Source organism: Podarcis gaigeae, assembly GCF_964106915.1.
Source record: "Podarcis gaigeae genome assembly, chromosome: 8".
Classification (NCBI taxonomy): domain Eukaryota; kingdom Metazoa; phylum Chordata; class Lepidosauria; order Squamata; family Lacertidae; genus Podarcis; species Podarcis gaigeae.
The window spans coordinates 26,820,028-26,832,240 of NC_139684.1; the positions used below are offsets into that span (position 1 = coordinate 26,820,028).

Below are 12,213 nucleotides of genomic sequence, written 5' to 3' on the forward strand. Positions count from 1 at the left end.
GTTAAACCATAGAGCCTAGGACTTGCCGATCAGAAGGTTGGCGGTTCGAATCCCCGCGATGGGGGGAGCTCCCTTTGTTGGGTCCCTGCTCCTGCCAACTTAGCAGTTTGAAAGCACGTCAAAGTGCAAGTAGATAAATAGGTACCGCTCCGGCGGGAAGGTAAATGGTGTTTCCGTGCGCTGCTCTGCGCTGCTTCTGACTTTGATTGATTGCATTTCTATCAGGCCTTCTTTCCTCTAAGGCAGGCATAGGCAAACTTGGCCCTCCAGATGTTTTGGGACTACAATTCCCATCATCCCTGACCTTGTTAGCTAGGGATCATGGGAGCTGTAGTCCCAAAACATCTGGAGGGCCAAGTTTGCCTATACCTGCTCTAATTGGCATACATGGTTCTACCCCCTTCCTTATTATTCCCCACAACAACCCTGTGAGGTAGGTTAGGCTGATAGTCAGTGACAGGCCTCAGGTTACCCAGTGCGGTTTGGGACTGAGCAAGGTGGGGGAATTTGAACCCTGGTCTCTCCTGGGTCCTGCTCTAACCGCCACACCACACAGCCACCTCTTGTGTTGTGGAATAACAGAATCCTAGAATTGTTGAGTTGGAGGGGTACCCCAGGGGTCATCTAGTCCAACCCCCCACAATGCAGGAATCTCACCTAAAGCATCCATGACAGATGGCCATCCAACCTCTGCTTAAAAACCTCCAAGGAAGGAGAGTCCTCCCGAGGGAGACCATTGCACTGCCGAACAGCTCTTACCGTCTGAAAGCTGAAATAATCTGGTGAAGTGGAATGGAAGGAGATTCGGGACAGATGAGAGGCACTGTAGACTTTCATGCCCTTTGCAGTTTCTTTGTGGGACACCACGTGTTGGAAGCTGCTGGAGTGGGTGGCTTTGAAAGGGGATCGACCAAATTCATGGTGCAGCCTGGGTGCTGGGTGCATGTGTGCGTCTCTCGATGGCTCCTGCCATGGTGCCTGTGTGGCACCTCTGTTCAGAGAGAGCAGTGTGCACTGAATGACAGTAGCAAGCAATAGTCTGACCCGGGGGGGGGGGGCTCTTCTTGGAAGGTGACTCGAGTGCAGGGCTGGATTTAGGTCTGATGAGACCCTAAGCTGCTGAAGGGAATGGGGCCCTTTATATGCCCAGCTGTCCTTTGTCAGCAACAAATTGTCACTGTTTTTTGTGTGGAATATATGCTATATGGTAATTTATGGACCTAATAGGTATCTAAAGCCATTTGCACATGCAGAATGTAGGCACCCTATATATAGAAATGAGCAAACCAGTGATATTTTAGGGAGCAGACTAGCAGGCGGGGCCCATTACTTACATCATAGGAGCCTATGCAACACAAAACACTGTTGCTGTGTGTAGGTTTTATTTTATTTGTTTTTATCTTTTATTTTGGAAATGTACATCCAGGTTTTTTTCCTTTAGATTTTTTGGGGCCCCCAAGAGAGTGGGGCCCTAAGCTATAGCTTGTTTAGCTTATAGGTAAATCTGGCACTGCTCAAGAATGTAAGAAGGGTCACAGAGTCTGCTTTTCTCTAATCTGCAGGTGGAAGCTGAGCGTCTTTTCAGCAACATCCAGGAAATCATCCAGCTGCACCGTGCTCTCTGGAGAAGTGTCATGGCCCCCGTTTTGGACAAGGCCAGGACCAGCCGGGCTCTGCTGGACCCCACAGACTTCTTCAAGGGCTTCAAGATGGTAGGTGTGCATGCAGTGAGTGTGCCTACATGTGGGTGCAGCCAAGAGAGGATCGTGCTTTGTTCCTGAAAATGAGCAACAGCTGGAGACCATTCCAGTGTCCCAGAACTGCAGCAGCAGAGGAGCGTGAAAGGTCTTCTACCCCAGCTTTGAAGCATGTTCTGTTTTATTATACTGACATGTTGTAATGAAGGTTGAAATCTGGCTGTTGAAGGTGCCACAAGTGAGGCAAGTTGCCCAGCAGGGGGCACTGAGAGGCCGAGAAAGAGGGCCAGGAAATCTGGTGTCAGCTTGATCCAATAGTTGGACCCAAACCAGAGCGAGCAGCTTTTCCAGGACCAAATGCAACCCAGACTCCTCGTAAAAGGTGGTCTCTGCTGAGCTGGTAGCTGCAGTACCATCTCTGGCCATCAACAAGGGTGGTGCTGGAGAGCAGAAGGGAAAAGGGAGTCTATCTCCCAGAATCTGCGGTTTGGGACAACTGCGCAGGGCCAGTTGGGTTGCTCAGGTGGCCCTTGCTCTCCTCCGCTGCTCCTGCCTCCCTGCACCTGTGTCTTTAGTCTGATGCTTTTCTCTTGCAGTTTGGCTCCCACTTCAAGCCTTACATCCGCTACTGCATGGAGGAGGAAGGCTGCATGGAGTACATGAGGAACTTGTTGCGGGACAACGAACTCTTTCGCATCTATGTCACGGTAAGGAGCCTGTTTCCAACCCACCCACCTCTCTCTTTGTGACCATCCTACGAATCCCACACCTGCCTCTGTCCTCAAAGTTGAGTCCTACATTCAGAAAAGCTGCAGGTATCCAGCACCAGCAAGTCAAATGCTGGCTAGGCAGAGGTGCCAATGCCCAATGCTCACCTCTCCTAGTCATGCAGGGCTGTTTAAGCCCCACACTTTAGGAGTGCTATGTGGTTAGCTCAGTTGGTTGGAGCATGGTGCTGATAGCACCAAGGTTGTGGGTTTGATCCCCGTATGGGCCAGCTGTATCTTCCTGCACTGCGGGGAGTTGGACAAAATGACCCTGGTGGTCCCTGCCAATGATACAATTCCATAATTAATCCTCTCTGATTATTGCTCAGCTAAAAGAGGGGAACAATCTTAAAAGCAGTTTCAAAATGGCTCCAGAGGTTCTGGGGAAGCGGTGGGTTGGTGATGGCAGAGGTACTAGCCAATAGGTGCTTTTCCTTTTCCTCGATTGGTCCGAACCAGGCAGACAGTCTGGAGAGCGCACTGTTACTGTATTTACAGAGTTTTGTCTGGAGGTCGAGACAGAACTATTGAAAACACCAAGAATTGGCCATTCTTTAGAATGAGAGTCTGTCTTTCACCTAGGGCTCCTTTTGGAAGCTGTCCATTCCTGGGCTGGTTGTGGCTTGCAGCATGGGCACCTTTCCAGGGCTGGCTTGTGTTCCTGATGGGAGCTAAGCCCCTGGCTAGTAGTGACAGACAGGCTAGTGGCCTGTTTCTTGGATCCAGGAACTGATGCTTCCCTTCTTCCACTTGCAGTGGGCCGAGAAGCACAAACAGTGCAACCGACTCAAGCTGAGTGACATGCTAGTGAAGCCTCACCAGCGCCTCACCAAATACCCTCTGCTGCTGAAATCGGTGCTTAAGAAGACGGAAGACCCCCACACCCGAGAGGCCATCATCACCATGGTAAAGTGTTGCCAGTATGCCTTGGTACACCTGCTAGCGTAGGTGATGGTGTGTTGGGAGCTGCAAGGAATTTAGCAAACATTTGCACCCAAATCCATCTCAGGAAGGGCTGGGACTCTGTTGAGATGGGGGAGAAACACAGTTCAGTTTGCATTTGAAGGCTAACCTACCTAACGCTGACAAAGTCTAGCCACAATGGAACCTCCATCACCAAGAGCAGTCTACCTCTAAGGATTTGATTCCAGGGGAGGACTGCAGCAGGAGAGGGCTGTTGCATTCACACCCTGGTTCTGGGGCTTCCTGGAGACATCTGGCCTGTTGCTGGACACCCAGACCCTCCATCAGCGCTGAACCGCTGGCTGCTGGGAGTTGTAGATCAGCACAGCTGGAAGGCACCCAGTTTGGGGAAGCCAAGTGCCGCCCTCGCCTTATTGCTGCCTCCCCCTGGGTATAACCTCTGGCGGGCTTCCCTCCTCCCAGATCAACTCGGTGGAGCGCTTCATCAACCACATCAACTCGCGCATGCGCCAGAGGCAGGAGCAGCAGCGCCTGGCCAGCATCTTGAGCCGCATCGATGCCTACGAGGTGGTGGAGGGAAGCACGGATGAAGTGGACAAGGTGGGTGGCGAGGCTGTGGCCGCAACGTGGGGGAGAAGGGTGGGCAAAGGGTGCCCGAGATGGCAGCCTGGGCTGGGTGGCTGGAGAGAGTGTCTCAGGCGCCTGAACTCTTTTGGCTTTAACCTCCTTTCCTCAGATCCTGAAGGAGTTCTTGCGCCTGGACCTGACAGCCCCCATCCCAGGGACCTCCGCCGAGGAGACCCGGCAGCTTTTGCTGGAGGGAAGCCTTAAAATGAAAGAAGGCAAAGACAGTAAGGTAAGCCTTGATGGGCAGAGTAAATGTTCTTCTTCTGTAGCCTTATTGGAGTTTAGCAATTGGGTCTGCATTGCTCCTGGACAGGAGGAAGGAAGTCAAATGACACTGAGGGTTGGTTCAGAGAAAGAGTTCTTTATTTCTGCTCTCCAGAACAGCAGAAAGGCACCTGCGTGGTCAGTCCACAGCAAGTCCAAAGAAATGAGAAATTTCAGGCAGTATATATATCCTCCAGGCACCCTCTCCCTCCTTTCCCAGCAGTCCAACCACGTCAGCCTATACATGCAGGTTGACATCACATATGTTCATGCTCTGGTATTCTTAACCATAAAAGGGTATTCCTTCCTGTACTTCTGTCCATAAAAGGGTATTCCTTCCTGTACTTCTGACCATAAAAGGGTATTCCTGTTCCTACTCTTATCTTGGAGCAAGAGGTCACCAACTCCAAGAACACACTCTGGTGCTGTTCCCGGACTAGGTCTGTGCATTAGGATGTAAGATAAGACCTAGACATGTCATCCCTACTCCACTGGAACAGCCAAGGTCATCCTTGCCGTCATGAACTGATAAAGGAGAGGGCTCTGAGCACTTGTTTATACAGCCGGGTTTTTGTTTATACATTGACTCAGAGCTCAAGTTAATGGATTTTAGCTAAGGAAAAATAGGGATTTTGGTGCCCGTTTCAAACTGCCTGCATAGTCAGTTTTGGGTTTGGGAAACCCATTCCTTCACTTCTTGTTGTTGTTACTATTGCAACTCAGACTCAGGGATCTCATGTGATTCAGCCCAGAATTTCTACCCCCAAAGCCAGAGGCTGAGACACTGCCTTTGCATGCAGAAAGCTAGGCAAAAATGTCTTTTCCCTGACATGCTAGCTTTCCATGTGCAGAGAGAGTGGAGAGGATTTTTTTGGGGGGGTGGGTTACGTTTCACTTGCAGACTAATGTGGTGCACATCATCCCTTGTCCTCTCTAGAAAGGGTCCTCATTCCTGCCCCCTTCTCTCTCCCCCGCACCTGCATCAAGCTCCACGCAGGATGCTCTGATCGTTTGGCATATTTTTCTTCTCCAGATGGATGTTTACTGCTTTCTCTTCACGGATCTCTTCCTCATCACCAAACCAGTGAAGAAGGCCGAACGCACAAAGGTCATCCGCCAGCCATTGCTGGTTGACAAGCTGGTGTGCCGTGCGCTCAAGGATCCTGGTGAGGGGTGTTTGTGAGTTGGGTCATTTTTCACAGACAACTGCTATATGTCTGCACTGTAGGATTGACCCCTCAAGCTGTGCCACAGCCACAGCCTCAATCCTGATTCCCCCTGCAGCTGCTTTTTGTAAACAAAGCACTCATCCACCTGTTGTTGTTATTTGTATACTGTGTTATACTCACATAAAGGCACATAGGTAAAGGTAAAAGGACCCCTGAACATTAGGTCCAGTCGTGACCGACTCTGGGGTTGCGGCGCTCATCTCGCTTTATTGGCCGAGGGAGCTGGCGTACAGCTTCCAGATCATGTGGCCAGCATGACTAAGCCGCTTCTGGCAAACCAGAGCGGCACATGGAAACACCATTTACTTTCCCGCCGGAGCGGTACCTATTTATCTACTTGCACTTTGACATGCTTTCGAACTGCTAGGTTGGCAGGAGCTGGGACCGAGCAACGGGAGCTCACCCCATCACGGGGATTCGAACAGCCGACCTTCTGATCGGCAAGCCCTAGGCTCTGTGGTTTAACCCACAGCGCCACCTGCGTCCCATAAAGACACATAATACATGATAAAAATAAAAACGACCCAATAATCCCCCCTCCCCAATACATTTTAAAAGGGTATTGGATGTCAATCAGCCAAAGGCCTGGTTAAAGAGGAGTGTTTTTGCCTGGCACCTAAAGGTGTATAATGAAGGCGCCAACCCGAACCTCTCTGCGGAGACCATTCCACAAATGGGAGTTTAGTGTGGATTTTTGTGGTGTGCTCTCCCTATCCATGCGATGTTCTCCCTATCCAGCCGGCAGCCCACAGTTTCTCGACAGTAAACTCAGATATTCCTAATCTGGGGAAAATCTGCGTGCATAAATTGCCCTGTGATAAGGGCTGTGTGATCCTGGCCCTGCAGAATGTCGAAACCTGCTCCAAAGGAATCCAGATTTTGCTTCTGCAGTCGATGAAGATAAATCATAGAAAGGGAGGAGGGGATGGAATTCCTCTTAGTTTGCACAATCCCTTATCAGGCCAATGGCCCATCTAGTCCAGCATCCTGTTCTCGCAGTGGCCAAATGGATGCCTGTGGGAAACCAGCAAGCAGGATTCAAGCGCAGGAACCCTCTCTTCTCTCTTGCGGTTTCCAGCAACTGGTATTTAGAAGCTGTACTGGCCGGGCGCAGCCATCATGGCTATTAGCCTTCTTCATGAATTTGTCAACTCTTTCAAAGCCATCAACATCGTTGGCCACCACTGCCTCCTGCAGGAGTGAGTCCCACGGGTTAACTATGCACTGCAGGAAAATCTTACTTCTGTTTGCCTTTTCCTGAGCCTCCCAACATTCGGCTTCATTGGCTATCCATGAGTTCTAGTGTTAGGAGAGAGGAACTCTGGAGAGTTACGCTTTGCCGCTCCTGCAGGAGGCGGCCGCTGAAATGGGTGGCTTCAGAATGGATTTGGACAAATTCGTGGAGGATAAAGCTATATCAATGACGACCAGCCAGGATGGCCATGCGCTGCCTCCATGATCAGAGGCAGCAATGCTTCCAGTTGCTGGAAACCACAGGAGGGGGAAGTCCTCCCTTGGGTCCTCTTTGCAGGCTCCCCACTGGGCCACCTGCCACCGTGAGACCAGGATGCTGGACTAGGTGGGCCACTGGCCTGATCCAGTAGGCTCTTCGACCTTTCCTGAATCTTCCACCATTCAGCTTCCTGAAGCCGAGCTTGTGCCGGTGGCAGCTTTCCCTTGTCACATGCACGCAGGAGTAACCACTAACCTAACACCAGACTCCCCCTCCCTTGTCTTCCTCATCAGGTTCCTTCCTGCTGATCTACCTGAACGAGTTCCGGAGCGCGGTGGGAGCCTACACCTTCCAGACCAGTGGGCAGTCTCTGTGCCGGAGCTGGATCGAGGCTGTCTGCAATGCCCAGGTGGGTGCTGTGGGAGCCAAGAGGATTTACCTCGAAAGGTGGAGGTTGTGGGCACTCTGTTTCCTCTGACTTTGCTGGACTACAACTCCCATCATCCTCGACCACCCTGGGTGGGTCCATTGGGAACGAGTCCAGCAATCCTTGAAGGGCTGCACATTCCCCATTGCTACCCAAGGAGCATCTCCTCCTCTCCTTCATTTGAGGTTTTTTAAGAGAGATCGGATGACCACCTGCCAGGGATTCTTGAGCAGTGATTACTACATTGCAGTGGGATGGATTGGATGAGCCTCGGGACCCCTTCGAACTCTTACCATACTGTGATTCTATGAATAGATATCTTTTGCTGCAGTTTATCCCCCACCACCCCACCCTCTTTCCCAACTCTTATGCTCACTGGGAAGATGAGTTCTTCGGCTGGGAGCACATCTAGTCAAACAACACTCCTTCCCTTTGCCTGCAGGAACTGGCATTGAGACTCCCACTGCCTCTGGGCATGTAGACTTTGTTCAGCTGATATTTATTTTATCTTTTTGTTTTCATTTTTCCTCATTTATTCTACTTGTTTCACAAAATGCATTTAAAGCGATGCTAGCCCACAATGACAGTGTCCTGTGCCATGTTTTCAATAGCCCTCACCCTTTTGATAATTTTTTTCCCTCCAGTGATCTAGAACTCTGGGGGTCTCACTTGAGAACTTCTCCCCTTTGCTTATCCGCTTTTGGTTGCAGATCCGTCTCCACCAAGGGCACTTGCTGGCTCTTTAAATTTTTTTACATACCATATTTTTTGCTCTATAAGATGCACCAGACCACAAGACACACCTAGTTTTTAGAGGAGGAAAACAAGAAAAAAAATATTCTGAATCTCAGAAGCCAGAACAGCAAGAGGGATCGCTGCGCAGTGAAAGCAGCAATCCCTCTTGCTGTTATGGCTTCTGGGATAGCTGCACAGCCTGCATTCGCTCCATAAGACGCACACACATTTCCCCTTACTATTTAGGAGGGAAAAAGTGAGTCTTATAGAGCGAAAAATACGGTATTATTTTTTTTTTTTACAATTACAATCCACTCTTGATAAATTCCCTTATACCCCAGCTACACTGATTGACTTCAATTGGTATTAACACATTTAGTGATTTCTAAATTCGCAAGTGAAGTTCTCCTTTCTTCTTCCTGTGTGAGGTTTTAATTTTCATCAATTTTCCCTTCATTTTTTTATAAATTTTATATCCGTAATAATTATTCCTGGTCTCCTTAGTGCCGCCTTACCCATGCTTTGTTCAACAAACCACAAATTGTCTCACAGAGGAGCAATGAAGCCATGGCCTATACTATAGCACCAACTTGCATAAAAACTGCACCTGCTGATTCATATGCCTAGATGCATCTTGAGCAAATTGAGATGGCGAGTGCTTGGTGCAAAATGTGCTGTAACGACACCCCTCTGCTGGAGTATCTCTGGGTCTTTCTACTTATCCCATCCCTCCTGTACCTTCTTGCAGAACAAGTTGCAGCACCTCCGTCTGCAGGAGCACCAGCGTAGCCAGCAGCAGCTGCAAAGCCTTGAAGAAGAAGAAGAGGAGGAAGAAGAAGAAGAAGAGGAAGAAGAGGAAGAGGACGGGGAGAGTGGCACCTCGGGAGCCAGCTCCCCCACCATCCTCCGCAAGAGCACCAACAGCTTGGACTCACAGCAGTGGTATGCTTGGCACGGGGAAACAGGCAGGAGCAGAGGGGGCTTTCCAGGGGCCACATGCCAGTGCCGAGTGTGGCCAGAAGGAAAAGTGATGCTTATTGTGTAAAGAAGACCATTTTCCAGCCACACACTAACCAGAGGCTTCCCCTCTACACCCACCCACACCACAGTTTAGATCTGCCTGGATAGCTCAGCTGGTTAGAGCGTGGTGCTGATAATATCAAGGTTGCAGGTTCGATCCCTGTATGGGACAGCTGCATATTCCTGCATTGCAGAGGGATCAGACGAGATGATCCTCAGGGTCCCTTTCATTGAGGTGTGTGAAGCAGGGTCCCTGAGAGCTGTGGCCTGGGGAGCAGGGATATCCTTTAGGGAGAATCCTGAGCACCAGATCCAGAGGGCTGGATGTGGCCCCTGAGCCACAGGCTCTGTTATTGACATAAGGCAGTGGTTTTCAAGCAGTGTGCCATGGGACGCTGGGGTGCCTTGAATGATGGTCAGGGGGGCCACGGGCAATGCTGTCCTCTGTCCTCTTTCCTTCCTCTGATCCCCTCTCGCGTCTCTGCTTCCCAAAGGCTTGCACAACTATCTGTTTGTTGCAGCAGCCCTGGCTGCAGGCTCCCCAGTTGAATGATTCCTCTGGGGCTGGCTTCCCAGGCCCCTGTTGGGCAGCGTCAGGAGGCACCTCCTCTTTAGCTCAGCGACCAGAGGTGGCAGCAGCGGCTGCCCAGAGGACTCCCAAGGAGTGGGGAGAGGAGAGGAGGCTGAGGGAACCCTCCACAAGGGAGGGCTGAGGGGATGCCAGCTCTGCAGGCAAGGGGTGACGTAACTGGGCTTCTGAGCCCCACAGGGGTGCTGCAGAAAGAGTGTAGTTGGTCTAGGGAGCCATGGACCCCAAAAAGTTGAAAACCTCTGGCATGAGAAGACATGTGGTGGTGAAAGTCGCAACTAGTCCCACATCCCATTCTCAAGAATGGTAGAACACTGCACTGGATCAGTCAGAAGAGGATTCTGTCTGAGATGCCCCTTAATCCAGTCAGGCTGCTTCTTCTGCTCTGGTAAACAGATAGAGGCTGAGGAATGATGCCTTATCAGCAGGCATTAAGCATGACGGGCAACATAAAGCTTCCAGGTTCAGCAGCAGTATACAGTGGTACCTCAGGTTAAGTACTTAATTGGTTCCGGAGGTCTGTACTTAACCTGAAACTGTTCTTAACCTGAAGCACCACTTTAGCTAATAGGGCTTCCTGCTGCTGCCACGCCGCCAGAGCACAATTTCTGTTCTCATCCTGAAGCAAAGTTCTTAACCCGAGGTGCTATTTCTGGGTTAGCGGAGTCTGTAACCTGAGGTGTATGTAACCCGAGGTACCACTGTACCTTCGAATATAAGACGGAAAGGATATCACCTTGATTCTTCTGTGCTCCAGAAATCTTTGAATGGCTAGCTTAAGAAACAGAGTGCAGGAGAACTGAATGCTACAAAAAATGCCAAACTGTGCCAAAAATAAGTTGTTTTTTATATAAAAAAATAGCTCTACTTGCTCACCTCTGAAGGAGAGTCCATCTTATCCCCTCACACTTCTCCCCATAGCAGGTGAACAACTGAAGTGCACTTTCAGTCTCTTAATTCAGAAATGAAATAGCCAGCCTTACCTGTCAGAAGTTTGGGAAACATTCCCATTACAAAATATCCTCATTCATGTGCCATTCATGTGCCTCCAATAGGGGCAGTGAGAACCTCACCTTCTCCCTCAGTCCCCAAAATGCCTGGTGGAGTAAAAGTAGTCCAGGAATTAGATTTATGGAAGCATATGTCCTCCAAGGAAAAGGGTGGTCCATCGCAGAGGGGTCACCATAGGAAGGCCCTTGCTTCCTTCTTCCTAACATTTAGCCAAAGTCTCCTCTCTTGAAATAGAGCTGAAATTGATCTAAAAAGGTAACTGGCAACCAGCTCCTTCCTGATGTCCCCCTGCCTCTTCTTTGCAGCCTCTCTGACAGCTCCACCGAGACCATCTCCGTGGTGGTGGTAGATGCCAGCGAGGGCCCCCCTTCCCCCGACTTCGAGGTGGGTCCCTTCAGCTCCCAGTCCGATGAAGCATCCATCAGCACCACAGCTTCCTCCACAACACCCACCATGGAACTGGGTGAAGCCCTCCCTGCCAGCACCGCCAACCACTGCCTCAAACCGGAGTCCGGGTCCTGCCGCTCCGCCTCCATCGACAGCGCCTATGGCACCCTGTCGCCCACCTCCTTCCAGGAATTTGCAGACCAGCAGCAGCGGCAGCAGCAGCAGCAACAGCAGGAGGAGACTGGGGGGTCTACAGAGCAGGATGACGGTGCCCCCACCCCCTCGCAACGGACCGGCTCCCCGAAACTGCGGCGGCAGGTGCCAGTCCAGCTGCTGCCTGCCAAGACCAAGGTGCTCAAGTCCAAATCAGAGGCAAACCTCTTGCAGATGCTGCCAGCCTCCCTGCAGCTGGCCCAGAGCAAGAGCCTCTCTGAACTCTGCCCGGCCATGTTCCTGCTGGGCTCCCCGCGGACTAACGGGCCCCAGGGCCACAGACAGGGCAAAGCAGGGCGGGGGGCCGGCGGGGGCGGCAGCAGCAGCAGCAACAGCAGCACCTCAGAGCTGTCTGAGGCGGAGGAGGGGTCACCAGCCGGGCTCTGCGTTTCCCCAGAGTTGCCCGCCGCCTCTGCGGGGCTGCAAGCGCCTTGCTGGCTGGGCAGAGAGTGCCGGGGAGAGGAGCTGCCCACCGCCCGCCGGACTCTGTCGGACCCGCAGGCGAGCCAGCACCGCAAGCTGACGCTGGCGCAGCTCTACCGGATCCGAACCACACTGCTGCTCAACTCCACGCTCACTGCCTCGTGAGTGCTGCTGGGGAGACTGGGCTGGGCTGGGGGGAAGAGAGGTGGAATTATAGGCTGCTGTAGTTCCACAGAAGGCAGGGGCGGCCACCAATTTGGATGGCTTTAAAAGAGGATTGAATAAATTTGTGGAGGGGAAGGCTAGTGATGGCTGCTAGCCATGAGGGCTGTGCTCTCATACCCTCCAACATTTTCCAGCAGAAAGTCGGGACGTGTTTCAGCTGGCTTGCTCAGGAGCATGGCACCAAACAAGGCACATGTAAGGTGCCTCCCCTACTTGGTAGCT

At 51.4% G+C, this 12,213-nt stretch overlaps 1 protein-coding gene across 9 annotated transcripts in view; it reads left to right on the forward strand.

Annotated features, from left to right (window-relative positions):
- The window catches only part of PLEKHG5 (pleckstrin homology and RhoGEF domain containing G5), a gene marked incomplete at its 3' end in the record, with an annotated part of 98,400 nt that overhangs the window by 82,775 nt on the left and 3,412 nt on the right, over nucleotides 1-12,213 (forward strand). For 6 of the 9 annotated variants that reach the window (XM_083752472.1, XM_083752470.1, XM_083752474.1 and 3 more), the window contains 9 exons: nucleotides 1,563-1,712; nucleotides 2,294-2,404; nucleotides 3,221-3,370; nucleotides 3,851-3,988; nucleotides 4,125-4,244; nucleotides 5,313-5,445; nucleotides 7,255-7,370; nucleotides 8,872-9,065; nucleotides 11,049-11,927. In XM_083752472.1, the coding sequence (XP_083608598.1) occupies nucleotides 1,563-1,712; nucleotides 2,294-2,404; nucleotides 3,221-3,370; nucleotides 3,851-3,988; nucleotides 4,125-4,244; nucleotides 5,313-5,445; nucleotides 7,255-7,370; nucleotides 8,872-9,065; nucleotides 11,049-11,927 (1,991 nt within the window). Of the gene's footprint in view, nucleotides 1-1,562; nucleotides 1,713-2,293; nucleotides 2,405-3,220; nucleotides 3,371-3,850; nucleotides 3,989-4,124; nucleotides 4,245-5,312; nucleotides 5,446-7,254; nucleotides 7,371-8,871; nucleotides 9,066-11,048; nucleotides 11,932-12,213 lie in introns of those variants that run through there. The other 3 variants (XM_083752473.1, XM_083752471.1, XM_083752475.1) reach the window with 1 other exon arrangement.